The sequence below is a fragment of the Sebastes fasciatus genome, chromosome 24, assembly GCF_043250625.1.
Source record: "Sebastes fasciatus isolate fSebFas1 chromosome 24, fSebFas1.pri, whole genome shotgun sequence".
Classification (NCBI taxonomy): Eukaryota; Metazoa; Chordata; class Actinopteri; order Perciformes; family Sebastidae; genus Sebastes; species Sebastes fasciatus.
In genome coordinates, this window is record NC_133818.1 from 17,787,797 (window position 1) to 17,804,782 (window position 16,986).

At 40.4% G+C, this 16,986-nt stretch overlaps 1 protein-coding gene across 2 annotated transcripts in view; it reads right to left on the reverse strand.

The window, feature by feature from the left end:
• Window positions 1-9,746: 9,746 nt before the first annotated feature.
• LOC141763223 (double-stranded RNA-specific editase 1-like) overlaps window positions 9,747-16,986 on the reverse strand; it is a 79,614-nt gene continuing 72,374 nt past the window's right edge. For both annotated transcript variants that reach the window (XM_074627715.1, XM_074627714.1), the window contains 2 exons: window positions 15,753-15,931; window positions 9,747-13,355 (listed from right to left, as the gene is read on the reverse strand). In XM_074627715.1, the coding sequence (XP_074483816.1) occupies window positions 13,179-13,355; window positions 15,753-15,931 (356 nt within the window). In that variant the 3' untranslated portion in view covers window positions 9,747-13,178. The remainder of the gene's footprint in view (window positions 13,356-15,752; window positions 15,932-16,986) is intronic.

Genomic DNA, 16,986 nt, shown 5'->3' on the forward strand with positions numbered 1-16,986 from the left:
TTGAAGAGTAAGTGCAATGTGTGCGTGTGTGTGCGTGCTATTGGAGTCATTTTTGAGTCACTTGCTATCTAATTCCGATATTTCCCACAGTACTTGAAAGCGGCATGTGGTGCAGTTTTTAAAAAAAAAAATTTTTTTATTATTATTTCTAAATGACAGTATCCATAGTAACAGCAGAAAACATTAAAAACATTTACATACAAAAGAAGCATAGCGAAAACATAATCAAAGAGCTGTGACAAACATAAAAGGACAACAGAAATGAAACAAAACCAACATAAAAAAAACACAATAAAAATAAATAGATAAATAGATAATAATTTAAAAAAAGACCACGCGAGAGTATGACAATAATTTCACTTAAAAACTTTAAAGATATTGCATACATTCATTGTTTTCATTGCTTTTTTGTTTTGTGAGGAAGAAATTGTTGACAGATATAATTCCATTTCTCTCATAAATACAAAGAAATTAGTTTTTTTTGGGGGTAAATTTACACATGTGAATGTGGAACTTCACGAGAATTAAAAATGCATTATTGTCTTTGTCACTGTAATCATAGCAACCAAATATAATATTTCTATTGTACAGTGCAAAATCTGAGAAAATGTTAACAAGTATAAAATTATTGCCATCTTTCCACAATTCACATGTAAATTTACAGGACCAGAATAAATGAGAGCAAGTTTTAGGATGTGATTCGCAGAAGGAACAATTTACATCTACAGTATGTCAATCTTTAACTTCTGTAAGAAATGTTTCACTGAATAGAATCTGTGGATCAACTTAAATGACACCTCTTTTACCTTATTGCAGTCGAGATTTAAAGCGTGTCTTGTAAAGACATCATCATCATCATCAAGCTCGTTGTTTTACCTTTCTATTGTACCTCTGCCTTGTGTGGCGCTAAAGTAGCCTACGCCGAACTTCATTTAAAAATCCACTAGTTTAATGTTTAGGTAACGTTAGGTTCACGCTAATTTGGCGCCTTTAACAAATAAACTCATGTACGTTTTGTTCCAGTAAACGATATTGTGAATATTTCTGCCATGCCGAATTGAAGAAGAGAACCTTATATACACTTTTAAATGCCATGGTTGAACTTCTGAACGTAATTGACAAAAGACGATGTTGAAGACATTATTAATACTAATGTTCAGAGGGGAGTTTGGTGGCAGGCGTCACACAGGCATCAGGTGCTAAAAGGACAACAATGAAACAACGTTCCTAACGTTCCTTTAAGAGATGTGGATTATTTCTCTGTTGTTACAATGCGAATTGGCATTATATTTTACATCGTTGGAAAGCCTGTTTATTTACCTTCACAATGATGTCCAACTTGTAAGGATCATGCATTTGTGGGATGAGCAGCACAGCTGATTATGTGGGGAGCGCCCAAGAAAAATTTGCCAAAATGCTCTGCCAATGGTAAACAGTGTATTCTCATAAGGCTACCAGGAAGCCTGCAATGACTGCCCTTCAGAAAAAGAAAGTTGTAATATTACGAGAATAAAGTCATAACTTAACGAGAATAGAATGCAGGTTTAAGGTTCTTCAGCTTTTGGCTTCACTTCTCAGACCCGGAGGTTGCCGCCTGGTTTGAAGTCCTTGCTCCTGTTTCAGAGAGTGGGATTAGTGAAAATTCTGAGTTGGTTAAAGGTCTCATATTGTAAAAAGTTAGATTTTCACGTCTTTTACATTATAAAGCAGGTTTAAGTGCTATATAAATACTGTTAAACTATCAAAACGCTCTGTATATGGAGAAATACACACAGCCCGTATTCAGAAATTGTGCGTTTGAAACAAGCCATTAGGATTTCTGTCCATTTGTGATGTCACAAATATACAATATTTAGACCATTACAGGGTTTAAACATTCTAAATGTGTCCCAGTTTGTTTCCTGTTGCAGTGTATGTGAATGACATCAGCTGACAGGAAGTAAACATGGACCCAAACTGTTGCCTAGCAACGCAATTCCGTTGAAATGCACTAAAACGGAGCGTTTCAGACAGAGTGTAAATACAGATATATTCAGGCAGACAGTATGAGGAAATTAAGTTGTTTTTGAACATTACAGCATGTAACATGTTCTAGTAGAAACACAAAACACAAGTAAGAACCTGAAAATGAGCACGATATGGGACCTTTAAATCTAAACTCAGTTACCATAGGAACCGAGTCTGTGAACCTAACCTGCTCTCCGGCAGGTAAAAATAATGCTACCGGTCTCTCAACCTCTATTGAATCTCCTGCTCATCATACCACCTGCAGCACCACATGCTGAACACGACAATACCACCCTGTGTGGAGTTAATGTGGTAAAATGAGATGGGTTGATGTTTCATCTGTGTTCTTGCAGTGATGCTGTACATCCAGCAGAGGGAGTTATGTGATTGTAAATTGACTGACCTTCCACCATGATGTGTGAGACATTTTATTATGTTTATAACATTAATTGTCTGACAATCTTCTTGGTAAATCCAACATGCAGTCAAATCGGAAAATAATCCCACCTGAAAATAATCCCACCTGAACTACAACCTTTTACAAAAGAATCTACTTTTTTTTTACTGCTTTCAACAGCTATAGTCTAAGTTTATAGTATATAAGTCTAATGTAGTGAGGGCCAAGAAAAAAAGTGTCAATATTACGAGAATAAAGTCATAATTTAACGAGAAAAAAAGTCGTAATATTACGAGAATAAAGTCATAACTTAACGAGAAAAAAAGTCGTAATATTACGAGAATAAAGTCATAACTTTACGAGAAAAAAATTGTAATATTACGAGAATAAAGTCATAACTTTATGAGAAAAAAAATCATAATATTATGAGAATAAAGTCATAACTTAACTAGAAAAAAAGTTGTAATATTACGAGAATAAAGTCATAACTTTACGAGAACAAAATTCGTAATATTACAAGAATAAAGTCATAACTTAACGAGAAAAAAAGTCAGAATATTACGAGAATAAAGTCATAACTTTACGAGAAACAAAGAAAATAACACGTAAAATTACTATTTTATAATATTATGGCTTTATTCTCATAATATTATGACTTCATTCTCTAAATCTCAGATATATTTTTTTTCCTCAATGTGGCCCTAATACTCCGTCGTACCGTCATACCATAGACCTACAACAATGATAAATAAAAATGAAAATGTAAACAAAAAACAGTTATTTATTTCCATTTTTAAAACTCCACAGGGAGCCACTGGAGAAGAGCTACAGAGACGCAGGTTGCTGACCTCTGGTCTAGAACAATAAGGTGATATGAAATAAAACTACATACAGTATGAGGTTCATTACGCAATATAGAACATTTTGACCTATAGTATATTTTCCTAACATATCACTAGCAGCTGAATAATGATTTTTACATCTATTCAATGAGAATAAAAAGAGGATTCAAGTGTATTCTAAAGGCTATTATGAAATGAATGGTTATGAGTTGGAGTGCTGAATGAGCTCAGTGGTCCAGGTAGCACTGAGGTGATATAATCACCTGTCATAAATCATACAGCACAGGTTAATGGGACCCTCGACTCCGTTCAAGGCCTAAATTTCCATTTTAATTTTCTGCTCAGTGGAGTTGATGTATGTGGGGACACAATGAGTAGCCAGGCTCTCCACTCCCGTCTATTCCCCATTAGATGACCATGACCTTTCCTTTCTGGATCTGTAAATACTAGACTCTCTCACATGAGGGGACAGGCAGGTGTGCACTACAGACGTTTCCCATCCAGTGAAGACAAATGTCAGACAGTATGTAGGGTGAGAGTTACAACAGTGACTGAGCTTTAAGCCGGTCGATTCTTTCCCAGAGTTTCAAACAAACGGAGCCATAATGTTGGATCCTTTCAAAGCCATAAATGCATTCAAGAAAGTTTCAATATTTGAGGTTCGGCAGCTGAAGAGCTTTGTATTGATTTGATAGACTGCTGGAAAATCAAATCCACAAACAGGAACTGGTTCTATGAAAATGATTATTTGAATTTTCTTGTATTAAATCTCAGCGGCATTCCTGTTTGCAACAACACAAAGAGAAAAGGCTAACTGTTCCCATTTATTTCCAGTCTTTGTGCTAAGCTACAGATCTGTTCTGGTTTTAGACATGAAGTTGATAACAACATTCTCATCAGCTTTTAAATATATGCAAACCAAAATGCACACTACAACCAAAGCTCAAAACACAGGTGTTAAGTCTTAAACTAAGATGTTGTTGCTCCCAGTCTCGTCCAGCATTGTTCAGTTGGTCAGTGAGCCATTTCTAACAGAGGTTACATGGAACATGGTAACACCGTCCGAACATGGACAGGAAGTGGGTTGGCTTCATGCACTTCACAGCAGGTGTGGAAGCAGTCCACTGCAGCAGCATTGTGTGTGCAGCCAGGAGAAACTGCCGCTCAGCATGAAACGAACTGTGGCATAAAATCAAGTGAAAACAGACCTGTTTGTGTCTGCTGTCTTCCATGTTTACAAGCAGGTGACATGAATATTACTTTGGGAAAGTCATAATTTTACAAGAAAAATGTCGTAATATTACGAGAATAAAGTCATAATTATATGAGAATAAAGTCAGAACTTTACGAGAAAAAAGTCGTAATATTATGAGAATAAAGTCAGAACTCTACAAGAAAAAAGTCGTAATATTATGAGAATAAAGTTATAACTTTACGAGAAAACATTTTTAATATGAGAATAAAGTCATAACTTTGCGAGAAAAAAAGTTGTAATATTATGAGAATAAAGTCATAATAATACGAGAATAAAATATAATATTACGAGAATAAAGTCATAATAATACGAGAATAAAGTCGTAATATGAGAATAAAGTCATAATAATACGAGAATAAAGTCGTAATATTATGAGAATAAAGTTATAATTTTACGAGAAAAAAGTCGTAATATTACCAGAATAAAGTCAGAACTTTACAAGAAACAAGTTGTAATATTTTGAAAATAAAGTCATAACTTTAAGAGAAACTTTTTTGTAATATTACGAGAATAAAGTCATAACTTTATGAGAAAAAAAGTTGTAATATTATGAGAATAAAGTCATAATAATACGAGAATAATGTCGTAATATTACGAGAATAAAGTCATAACTTTACGAGAAAAAAAGTTGTAATATTATGAGAATAAAGTCATAATAATACGAGAATAATGTCGTAATATTACGAGAATAAAGTCAGAACTTTACGAGAAAAAAAGTCGTAATATTACGAGAATAAAGTCATAATAATACGAGAATAATGTCGTAATATTACGAGAATAAAGTCATAATAATACGAGAATAATGTCGTAATATTATGAGAATAAAGTCATAATTTTACGAGAAAAAAGTCGTAATATTATGAGAATAAAGTCATAACTTTACGAGAAAAAAAGTCGTAATATTATGAGAATAAAGTCATAACTTTACGAGAAAAAAAGTCGTAATATTATGAGAATAGAGTCATAATTTTACTGTCATTCTGTTCCATCAACCAAACAACACCACTGAAGCTCCATGGAAGGAATTAGAAAGATCAATGTTTGGGAAGGGAAGGATTGGTTACAGGACGGTTACTCGAGGCAAACAGATCACTAGCCATGGCTGTGCCAGGCGTCCTTCACTGTTAATGAGGCCAAGCGTCTTTGTGCCACATTGGATTCCAAGGATTCCTCATCACCATCACAGCAGCTTTTATGCTTTAATTGTCACTGACTGAGTGCAGATACCTGCTGTTTCTTTATTTCTGTCTGTTGGTGTAGTCCACAGCTAGGCGCTGTAAGCACTACGTTATGAATATTGAGTTGTTTATTCATCATCCTTAACAAATATCTTAAAGGAACAGTTACATGTTTGGGAAATACGCATATTTGCTTCCTTTGTGGGAGTAAGATGAGAAGATTTCATGTTTTGTTTTTTTAAAATTTACGCGATAATTTAAGTGCACAAGACCTTTCGATTCAAATAGAATCAAACCATGCTGCAGCGACGAGTTAGCGATATCGGAAAAGGTGAAGCAGTCTGACACTGCCTGCTCACTGTCATGTCAGCACTGAAGAGCCTGTGTGCTTCTTCTGCAACTGAAGTGCTCCATGAGCAGGGGTCAGCAACCTGCGTCTCTGTAGCTCCTCTCCAGTGGCTCCCTGTGGATTCTTCAAAATGGAAATGAAGAACTGTTTTTTGTTTACATTTTCATTTTCATTTATCATTGTTGTAGGTCTATGGTACAACGGAACGACGGAGTATTAGGGCCACATTGAGGAAAATAAATAAATCTGAGATTTAGAGAATAAAGTCGTAATATTATAAAGTAGTAATTTTACGTGTTATTTTCTTTTTTTCTCGTAAAATTATGACTTTATTCTCGTAATATAGCGACTTTTTTTCTCGTAAAGTTATGACTTTATTCTCGTAATATTACAACTTTTTTTCTCGTAAAGTTATGACTTTATTCTAGTAATATTACTTTTTTTCTCGTAGTTATGACTTTATTCTCGTAACATTACAACTTTTTTTTCTTGTAGTTATGACTTTATTCTCGTAATATTACAACTTTTTTCTTGTTAAATTATGACTTTATTCTCATAATATTATGACTTTTTCTCTCATAAAGTTATGACTTTATTCTCGTAATATTACAACTTTTATTTTCTCATTAAGTTATGACTTTATTCTCGTAATATTACAACTTTTATTTTCTCATTAAGTTATGACTTTATTCTCGTAATATTCTGACTTTATTCTGTAAATCTCAGATGTTTTTTCCCTCAATGTGGCCCTAATACTCCGTAGTACATTTGCTCTTTGGCCCTCACTGCATTAGATTTACAGTATATACTATATACTTAGACTAGAAGCTGTGTTACCTTCATCACAATGCTCCAGACAGATTTGGGCTCTTTTGATAGTAACGCTTGCTGAGCCCTGGTGTATTCTGACACTGGTTTCACATCTCAGAGGAAAAGTAAACTGTGGTTGGAGTGTTTTTGGGACCATCTGCTGAGTGCTGCTGTTACTGTACGTACATTAAGTTCATGCAGAGGCCCATTAAGTGGCTAATGGGGTTTGATTGCCGGGGAAACAAGCCGCGACAAATGAGGAGGAGATGTCCTAATGGACGGACAACTTCGGCCGCTGAGCCAGAGAGTTTGATGGAGGGGGACGGGACACTCTGCTTCTTCAGCTGCGATATTCTGTTTTCAACTAGGAGCGATCATTTAGCTCAAGTCACTTTTCAAACTTTTCGAACTGAATAAAAAGAAGGGGGTGTGGCCTTGAAATAAAGTACAAAACTGCTGAGAAATGACTAGACAATTATTGAAATATGTGGAGGACAAAGCCCGTTTTGCACGGCCCCTGTCAGAGACTTAGCCTGGGAACCTAATTTGCAGTTAAATTGTGGAATTTGGAGAAGTATAAAGGTCTGTTTTCACTAATCCCACTTCACCTTGAAGCTCTTTTCTCTCATTCAGAGCCAGACTCTATCAGCTCAATCCTCACAGCCCAGAAATCAGCTTCTAAACTTTGCTCTTGTACGTGGACTAGGAAGGGGGGAATGGAGCCCAAAAAAAGAGCATATAGAAAGGTCTGTCTTTTTGCAGGAGGTCTCCCTGGTGATGCAGAGAGGACAGGTAATCCACAGTGAGATTATCTGGCTCTCTCATGTTGCACAGGTGCCGGTGGCTGATAGGACCGAGTAATAGGCCTCTAACAGCCCACGTAGGAGATGGCGGTCAGAGCAGCTTTAGATAGCAGCAGATAAACAGCAGCTACCTGGCATTGTGTCAACAACAACACAAGCCGAGCAGCATTCACCAGGTTTAACTCAACGCCATCATTCTAACATCATTACACCGTCACCGTCATCACATGTAGCAGCATAAAGCTGCCGTGTTGGTCAAATTAACAATACATGATGTTCTTAATCCCTCCGATTAGATCTATATGATGTCATACAGGATGTGCTGTGTATCATATGGATCTGACAAGTAGCTGAATGTTGTTATGAGGTTGTGTAAATAACTAAATAACCCTGATGATGTCATCATGGGGTCGAAAAGAAATAGGCGTTTAGGAGGTGAGGTTCCTGCTGCTCTTCACCTGTTGGAACCAACCGGACGCCTGTCTCTTCACGTGTTGGAACCAGCCGGACGCCTGTCTCTTCACCTGTTGGAACCAACTGGACGCCTGTCTCTTCACCTGTTGGAACCAGCCTGTCTCTTCACCTGTTGGAACCAGCCTTTCTCTTCACCTGTTGACCCCAGCCTGTCTCTTCACCTGTTGGAACCAACCGGACGCCTGTCTCTTCACCTGTTGGAACCAGCCGGACGCCTGTCTCTTCACCTGTTGGAACCAGCCGGACGCCTGTCTCTTCACCTGTTGGAACCAGCCGGACGCTTGTCTCTTCACCTGTTGGAACCAGCCGGACGCCTGTCTCTTCACCTGTTGACCCCAGCCTGTCTCTTCACCTGCTGGAACCAGCTGGACGCCTGTCTCTTCACCTGTTGACCCCAGCCTGTCTCTTCACCTGTTGGAACCAGCTGGACGCCTGTCTCTTCACCTGTTGGAACCAACTGGACGCCTGTCTCTTCACCTGTTGGAACCAACTGGACGCCTGTCTCTTCACCTGTTGACCCCAGCCTGTCTTTTCACCTGTTGGAATCAGCCGGACACCTGTCTCTTCACCTGTTGGAACCAGCCGGACGCCTGTCTCTTCACCTGTTGGAACCAGCCGGACGCCTGTCTCATCACCTGTTGGAACCAGCTGGAAGTTGTCTCTTCACCTGTTGGAACCAGCCGGACACCCGTCTCTTCACCTGTTGGAACCAGCTGGACGCCTGTCTCGTCACCTGTTGGAACCAGCCGGACGCCTGTCTCATCACCTGTTGGAACCAGCTGGAAGTTGTCTCTTCACCTGTTGGAACCAGCCGGACACCCGTCTCTTCACCTGTTGGAACCAGCTGGACGCCTGTCTCGTCACCTGTTGGAACCAGCCGGACGCCTGTCTCTTCACCTGTTGGAACCAGCCGGATGCCTGTCTCTTCACCTGTTGGAACCAACCGGATGCCTGTCTCTTCACCTGTTGGAACCAGCTGGACGTTGTCTCTTCACCTGTTGGAACCAACTGGACGCCTGTCTCTTCACCTGTTGGTACCAGCCTGTCTCTTCACCTGTTGGAACCAGCCAGATGCCTGTCTCTTCACCTGTTGGAACCAGGCGTCTCCAGAACCACAGCGGTGCATCACGGCGCAGCACACAAAATGATCCCCTCTCCGCTGGCGTCAAATCTTGGGAATCGACCGGCAGGCTGGAGGTTGCTGAATGCCCTCCTCTGCGTGGTCCGCTCTGAGGCATCGGAAGCAGGCGTCGTGAAGATCCACCCCGGCGATGAGGCCGGGGCACGACGGACACCGGCGAGGTTCTTGTAACGGCGACTCCGTCCGTGGAGATGTAGCAGTTAGTGGGCAATCGGCGATCACTGAAGAGAAATGGATGAGTAGTCAGCGCTGGACGCCGTAATATTCAGTAGAGGGAGGAGCCTTTTACCGAATAGAACTACAGCTGCCTCCTGGTTGACCGTCCTGTGTTTGTTGGACCCATCCACCTCCCCTCCCTCCATCAGCAGTCTCTCTCTCCAAATCACCATGTCATTCATACAATCATACATTCATCAATTTGTTTCTTCAACATATATTCCGAAGCACCACAGCCGTAGTCCTTATTAAAAAGCAAGACAACCATACAAAATGACTGTAGTAACATTTTAATAAATCTCTAGCTCAGTGACTTGACTCAGTTTCTACATATTTTATATTCATGCTTTACAGGTAGAGCTCATGCATTAGGCCCCACAGTCTTGCTATAATAATGTAATGCATGAACCCATCAGAACTGTGGAGGCCCACCAAGCACCAACATATGGACATACAGTATTTTACCATTCATCCATTCACTTTTAATGGATAAAAGTCAGAGTTTCCCTTTTTAAAAAGTGCATATCCCGTGGAAACGTAACTGGCCGGCACCTCCAAAAACCCTGAGGGCCCGAGTCTGGAGCCAGGTAAGCTGAGACAGGAACAGGTCTGCACATGCTCAAAGTTAAGACATATTTTAAATAGAAGCAGAAGGATACACATTCAAAATATATAAAGAACTTATATTAAAAGTAAATCAGTTAAATATGCCCTGTGTGTGTGTGTGTGTGTGTGTGTGTGTGTGTTTGAGGCTGGAGGTTTACATCCAGAGGACTTATACAGCAAATAAAGATTTTAGAAAAATTTAAAACACATTTGGAAGTTACAGAAAAATGCTTTTACAAACATAGTCCTAAATACAAGCTAGATCAGGACATAGAGATTATTTCTGTGCTGTAGAGGAAACAGCTCTTGTTTGGTTTGAGAGAGTAGAACATCACACATTTAACACCATTTCACACATCACCACAAGTAGTAGAGGCAGGTACAGTAATAAAAAGCAGTGTGTGGAAAACAATAATAAATAAAAGCTGTCAAAGCTTTGACAGATGCTGACATCATCTTTGGTGAGCTTTTACTGGTGCTAATAGTGAGTGAGGTGTTAACAGGTCTGGGTTTACTCTAGTGTACTTACTGCATAGGGACTATCGCTGGAGGAGAGACTCACACACTCTGACACGTTGATTTGTTTCATTGCATAAAGGTTGTTACCCCCATTTAGTGCAGCAGGGTTCATAGTAGGAGAGAGTGTTTCCTCTGTTTGGTCAGATGGGAACGAGGCTATTCACACTTCAATGTGTCGGTCCCGTTTGGGGTCATCAACTTAGAGGAAATGAGCCCAAACTGCAAGGGTTAAAGGGTACGAGGAGACCGATTGTGACGGAACTAAATGATGCATCAGTTGGACCAACCACCATGGCTGAGTGCTTCAGTCCTGATGTGATGGATTAAACAGTCCTTACAGACCGTTGCTATGTATAGTAGACCGTTGCTATGTATAGTAGACCATTGCTATGTATAGCAGACCGTTGCTATGTATAGCAGACCGTTGCTATGTATAGCAGACCGTTGCTATGCTGTGTATAACAGACCGTTGCTACGTATAGCAGACTGTTGCTATATATAGCAGACCGTTGCTATGTATAGCAGACCATTGCTATGTATAACAGACCGTTGCTATGTATAACAGATCGTTGCTATGTATAATAGACCGTTGCTACGTATAACAGACCGCTGCTACGTATAACAGACTGCTGCTATGTGCGCAGCGCTGACGTTTTTGTGTCAAAATATTGATTTCTTCAGTAAGTAGCCGTGTAATAAGTGGGATAATGTACAGCTAGCGGGTCATTGTTGTGGAAGAATCCCCTTCAGGGTGATGCGATGCTGCAACGCGACGCTGTCGGGGATTATTTCACAACAATGACCGGCTCGCTGTATATTATCCCTTACTTATATACTGTACAAGCAGCAGCGTCATCATGCAGAAACGTCAGGTAACATGGGAAAAACTTTTTAGAAGGGCTTTGGAAAAGTGCATTTTTACACTAAAACATACGTACTAAGACCAAAATTTGAATTTTCAGACTCAAATACACAAGGAACATCACTTGGAAGCTAAAGAATGATATACAAACCTAAACTAAAAATAATGGACCCGCCCTTTAAAGGGACTGTATGTACGTTTTTACACCTATAAACGTTTTTTTAATTGTTTTTTTTTAATAGACAGTGTGTGAACTGGTTGTAAGACTGCTTTTAATGTGAAGAATGCGGGCTGGTTTTCTTGGAAAATCCAATGGATGTGACGTCATGCGCACAACTCAACAGAAACTCCACGGAAGCACACAAAAAACAAAGTTATATCTAGTGAAGCCCGTCTTGCAAAACAGGAATCAAAACTAGGATCAACATTGGCCGGGTCTTCGATTCACGGAGGGACCTTTGTCTGGTTATGAAAAACGGACCACGAACTAGCAAATTCCTGTTGGATAGGTTAGCTAACATTACTTCCAAGCATGTGAAGTATATAGTGATATTGTGGTGATCTGTTGTAACCGATGCTCGCTCACGTCTACGTAGTGCGAGCACAAGTGAAAGCAACAGGACGCTGACTTTCGTTGACTTAACGGCCAGAGGTGTCACCGTTAACAAGACATTTCTGATTCTTACATAGAGCCCCTTTAAAATGTTCATTCAAGTGAGGTGAGATCAGGATCCAAAAGTACACACAGGCGCTACTGTGCTGAGGCAGCTATATAAAACATCAACTTGAACTTCAGGCAAACCAATTTGGCAGCAACCACGGACGCAAGCTTGGTCCGGACTCTAAGTGGAAGAGGGACAGTAGAGACCTAGCTTTAACGCAACAATGTCGTATTTCTTTGATTGGCAGGTGTGTCAGCCTACCACAGTCAGCCCTGATGGTCACTTCGCCTCTCATCAGGTGCACACCGGCTTCCTCCCCTTTGACCAAATTTGGATTTCCCGGCAAGACAGCAGCCTTTAAAAGATGTCTGTGAGTGACGCCACAGACACACAGTCTGGACCGACACATTGACAGTATAGCACAGGCCAGTCCACCATATTAAGCGACCCAACGCGGCAGGACTGTGGGCCCGTTTAGTCTGCACCACCGCCGACAAAGAAAACACCTCAGAGTCTAGCTGTCTTTGAGCTGTGGATGACTAAAGTCTTTTCTGTGTGCGTATTCTCAGCTGGAAATGAAAGGAAATATCTTTGTGACCTCAGATTTGCAGCAAAGCGGAGAAAAGACAGTTTTACAAACTGCAGAAGGACATTCTCAAGTTATCACAACACTGTTACATGATAACAAACCTTTTACTGTTGACTTCCTACGGATTTGGTATAATCACACATGCAAAATGAATACATCACTATTCTGATATAAACCACTGAAACTAACAATTACAAGTTTCCATTCCCAAAGTCTGTTTTTACATCTGTCCTTTGTATAAAGTTGCATAACTGACGGAGTAATCCTCTTTTTTTAATGTGCTGGCTGAGTAGCAGGAGGCTATAAAAATGACCGTGGAATGTTACCTCCATGGACTCTGACATCTGGATGTGGCGCCTCTCTGTTCCCAGTGAAACCAGTCCATCCAGTCCATGACGATCCAGAGGGAAACTATTCCACCACTGAAACTGACCCAGGAAATAAAGCGAGCAGTCTACCAGCGCCAGCTCAGGTGGTGAGAGCAAACTGGTCCTGCTCTATCGGTTTCTTCACCCAGGCGCCCAGCCCGGCTTTGTGGAAGGCTCTGAAGAGCGTCTGTTTGGCGCCGTGGTACTCCGCCGCCGCCTGCTTGGCCTCGTGGTAGCTGCCGGGCCTCACTGTTCTGATCCGGAGGGTGGAGCAGAGCTGTGGGGTCACGGACAGAAAATACACAACTAAGTTGCTGTAAAAGTTATAATGCTTGGCCAAACTATTATTATTAGGGCCCGAGCACCGTCAACGTCGGGCCAGCGATGGCGCTATTGAAACTGTAGGAATTCTTTTTATTTTTCTCTCAAATTAATCACTTTTTTGACGACCTTAACATGCTCAAAAAGTTGTTAAACTTGGCACACTTATCAGACGCAGTGAAAAATTTGATATTTTAAGGGTCTCGGGCTCGGGTGTTGCAAAATGCATCGCTAGTGCCCGCTAAAAAATTGGAAAAATTGAGCCCCTCGCTCCAGTTTCACCTACATGTATGAGATTTGGAAGACAGCTTTAACATGTGGAGACGCACATAAAAAGCCTCTTGGAGGTATGCGCAAAACTCAACAGGAAGTTGGCCATTTTGAATTTAGTGTGCGATTTTCGCCCATTTTTTGCGTTTTATAGGACGTGTACTTTAACTCCTCCTCCTCCAAATTTGAAATCGACTTGAAATTTGGTCAGGATAATCTTAAGACCTTCAGGATGAAAATGTATTCAAATGGTGAATCTTCACTGAACGACCTGACCGTGGCGTGGCGGCCATTTTGAGCCATTCGCCATGAAACGGAGTTCTTGTAACTTCCGCTGCTCCAAATTTTCAGTCATGATAAGGGTCCAGTCTTGAGGACATTTAAATGTCAATATAGACTCATAGCCCCGCCCCAAGACATTAACCACGCCCCCCTTTCATAACTCAAGAACCGTTTGTCGTAGACTCTTGTGGCAGGCGTCATAGCAGTTTTTGCACATATTTATTTATGGAAGTTTATCGCGTCAGTCGGCGTCCCGCCAGTAACCCCGACGCACGTGCAGATGCGAGGGCCCGTTCATCACTGCTCGCAGCTTTAATTTCACTTACATCTTTAAAAACGGTGGCCAGACACTGAGCACATGACTTAGATTCTGATGAGATTAATCAGATTATCAGACGATGTACAGTCTGCCGAAATAAATACACTCAAACCTGTATGACCTCTGAGGCGTCATGGGACCATTTAACTAATACATATTGTATTAACAGGGTACACAATAGAACGTACCACAAACAACACCAGTAATGATAAAAACCATAAAACTGGGGGATATATAATCATAAAGATGTACAGAAACATATGCACCTAGCTGTGGAAGTGCATTAACTTCACAATAAGAGTTGCAGTATAATTTAACTCAAGTCTTGCCTGACAAGTTTTCTTCATCAGTGTTCAGGATCCTGATAAATGTGATGCCATCAGAGTGAAACTATGTTACACTGAAGGAATCAGGAGTGTGGCTCCATCTCTTATTTTGAAGGATTTAAACCTACTTTACAGGTACTCAGGTGACTGAACGGTTCATGTGTCCTATTGTTGCTGCATTCAACAACACGTGGTTGCTTATAGACAGATAACACAAAGAATGAGTCACCTTCTGTCTGGAGTAAAAGATGTGACTGCTTTTAAATGGAGTCACCCGGTCCCCATTAGTCCGACACTTTTTATTTCAGAGATTAATGACGTGATTGGAGCTGTAGAAATCTGCCCTCATACTGAACTCTAAACCGAAAGTAAAGCAGGTCTGCAGCAGAGTAGTAGCAGTAGTAGTAGTAGTAGCAGCAGTAGTAGTAGGCTTATTTACTGAAGGGGCTTCGTGTCCAATGGACTAAATTGCTTTTTCACATTGACGAGAAGAATTTCATCTCATTCATTCTCCTAATATTACGACTTTATTGATCCTAAAGTTCTGACTTTATTCTCGTAATATGACTTTTTTTCTCGTAAAGTTCTGACTTTATTCTTGTAATATTCTGACTTTTTTCTCGTAAAGTTATGACTTTATTCTCGTAATATTACAACTTTCTTTTCTCCTAAAGTTCTGACTTTATTCTCGTAATATTACGACTTTGTTTCTCGTAAAGTTATGACTTTATTCTCGTAATATTACCACTTTTTCTCTCGTAAAGTTATGACTTTATTCTCATTTTACAACTTTTTTTCTTGTAAAGTTACGACTTTATTCTCGAAATATCAGACTTTTTTCCCTTAAATGTGGCCCTAATACTCGTTTCTTTTTAAACATGAAGGTGATGTTGGAGACAACCCCGCACCAGTAACAACTCCAAAGCGTGTGGTGAGGAAATATGACCCAGGCGGTGATGGGGGAGGGGAAGCTGAATAAAAAAGCTTTCTGCAGGTCATTACAGCTGACAGTGGTATGACACATTATAGTAATTTATTTTGGAAGGTGGTCGTTGGATAAAATGTTGATGAATCAGAAGTTAGAAAAGGTTGAGAACCCCTGCTATACAGTACAGACGTGTGAGACCAGAACCGTATGCAGTGTCAGCGGTGTTACCTTGCAGTGCAGGCGCATCCAGCGGCTGTAGAGGGCGTGTTTACAGAGCCTGGAGGGTCGACCCAGATCATCTTTCCCCGTGGTGGCGTTGATCACCTCTAAACCCTGGTCTCCCACCGTCCAGTTCACACTGAAGTTGGGTGCTTTTCCTGGCTGACGAGCCTCTGAGTTACTTATTCCTGCAGACGGGGGTTCAGTTCACAGTGGACATAAACACGAGTGGAAACCCAATTCAGAAAACAGACTATTTAAAAAGCTTATTATATATATTATATTAAATAGGACATTCTGACATTTCACATATTATAAAAGATTTGTGGATCATCACACAGGGTCTCCACCATCATGAACTCTTCTGTGTTTAGAACAGGTAGCCTGAGCCCTAATCTCTGAAAGCAGGGTTGCTAGTGTTTGAAACATTTTTCTTATATCAGTTGAAATTTTCCGGGTAGGGAATGAGTCCTTACCCCCAAGTGAAGGAGGTCAAGTACCTCGGGGTCTCGAGTGAGGGGACAATGGAACGTGAGATTGGCCGGAGATTTGGCCCTTATTTTTAAATACACATTGCATTGTGGGAACAAGAACCTCCGCTAGCATGAAAGTTGGAAGAGGCAGAGACCCTCACACACTGCAAAGTTTAGGTCAGATGTGGAAAAACTTTCTCTCACTTCTGTGGTAAAAAATCAACAATTACTGTCTATTTTTATAATTTATGTGAAAGACTTCACGTTAGCTCGGTATCGTTTTAGTTGAAAGCTGTTTTGTTGTTTAGTGCAGTTGTTGTCGACCGTTAACGTTACCAGATACACAGGAATATTTTGCTGACTCATTTTGAGACTATAGCAAGTTTGGTATTGTAGTTTACATTTTACCAATGCTTATATTTTAGACTTCAGTGGACGTCAGGTGGAGTTAGCCCCAGTTTTAGCCTCAGGTGGTCCACAGAGACCGATAGGTAACGTACAAATGCTAGCAGTAGCGTCTGTTCTCCCTCCAGAATGTAAAGGTTGGGCTGCTATTTGGCTCGGTACGGAGGATATAGTGTACATTTACAGAATTTTCTGTTTTAGGATTAACAGAAGTGTCCGTGACTGGTACAGAGGACATGCTGTAAATCAACAGAAATTGTCGAAAATGTCCGTAAACTTAACGAAAAATGATCTGGTAATTTTCTTCCAGGACATTTTCTGTTTTTCTACGGATTTTTGTATTAGAGTGTACTCCTTTGCGTTGA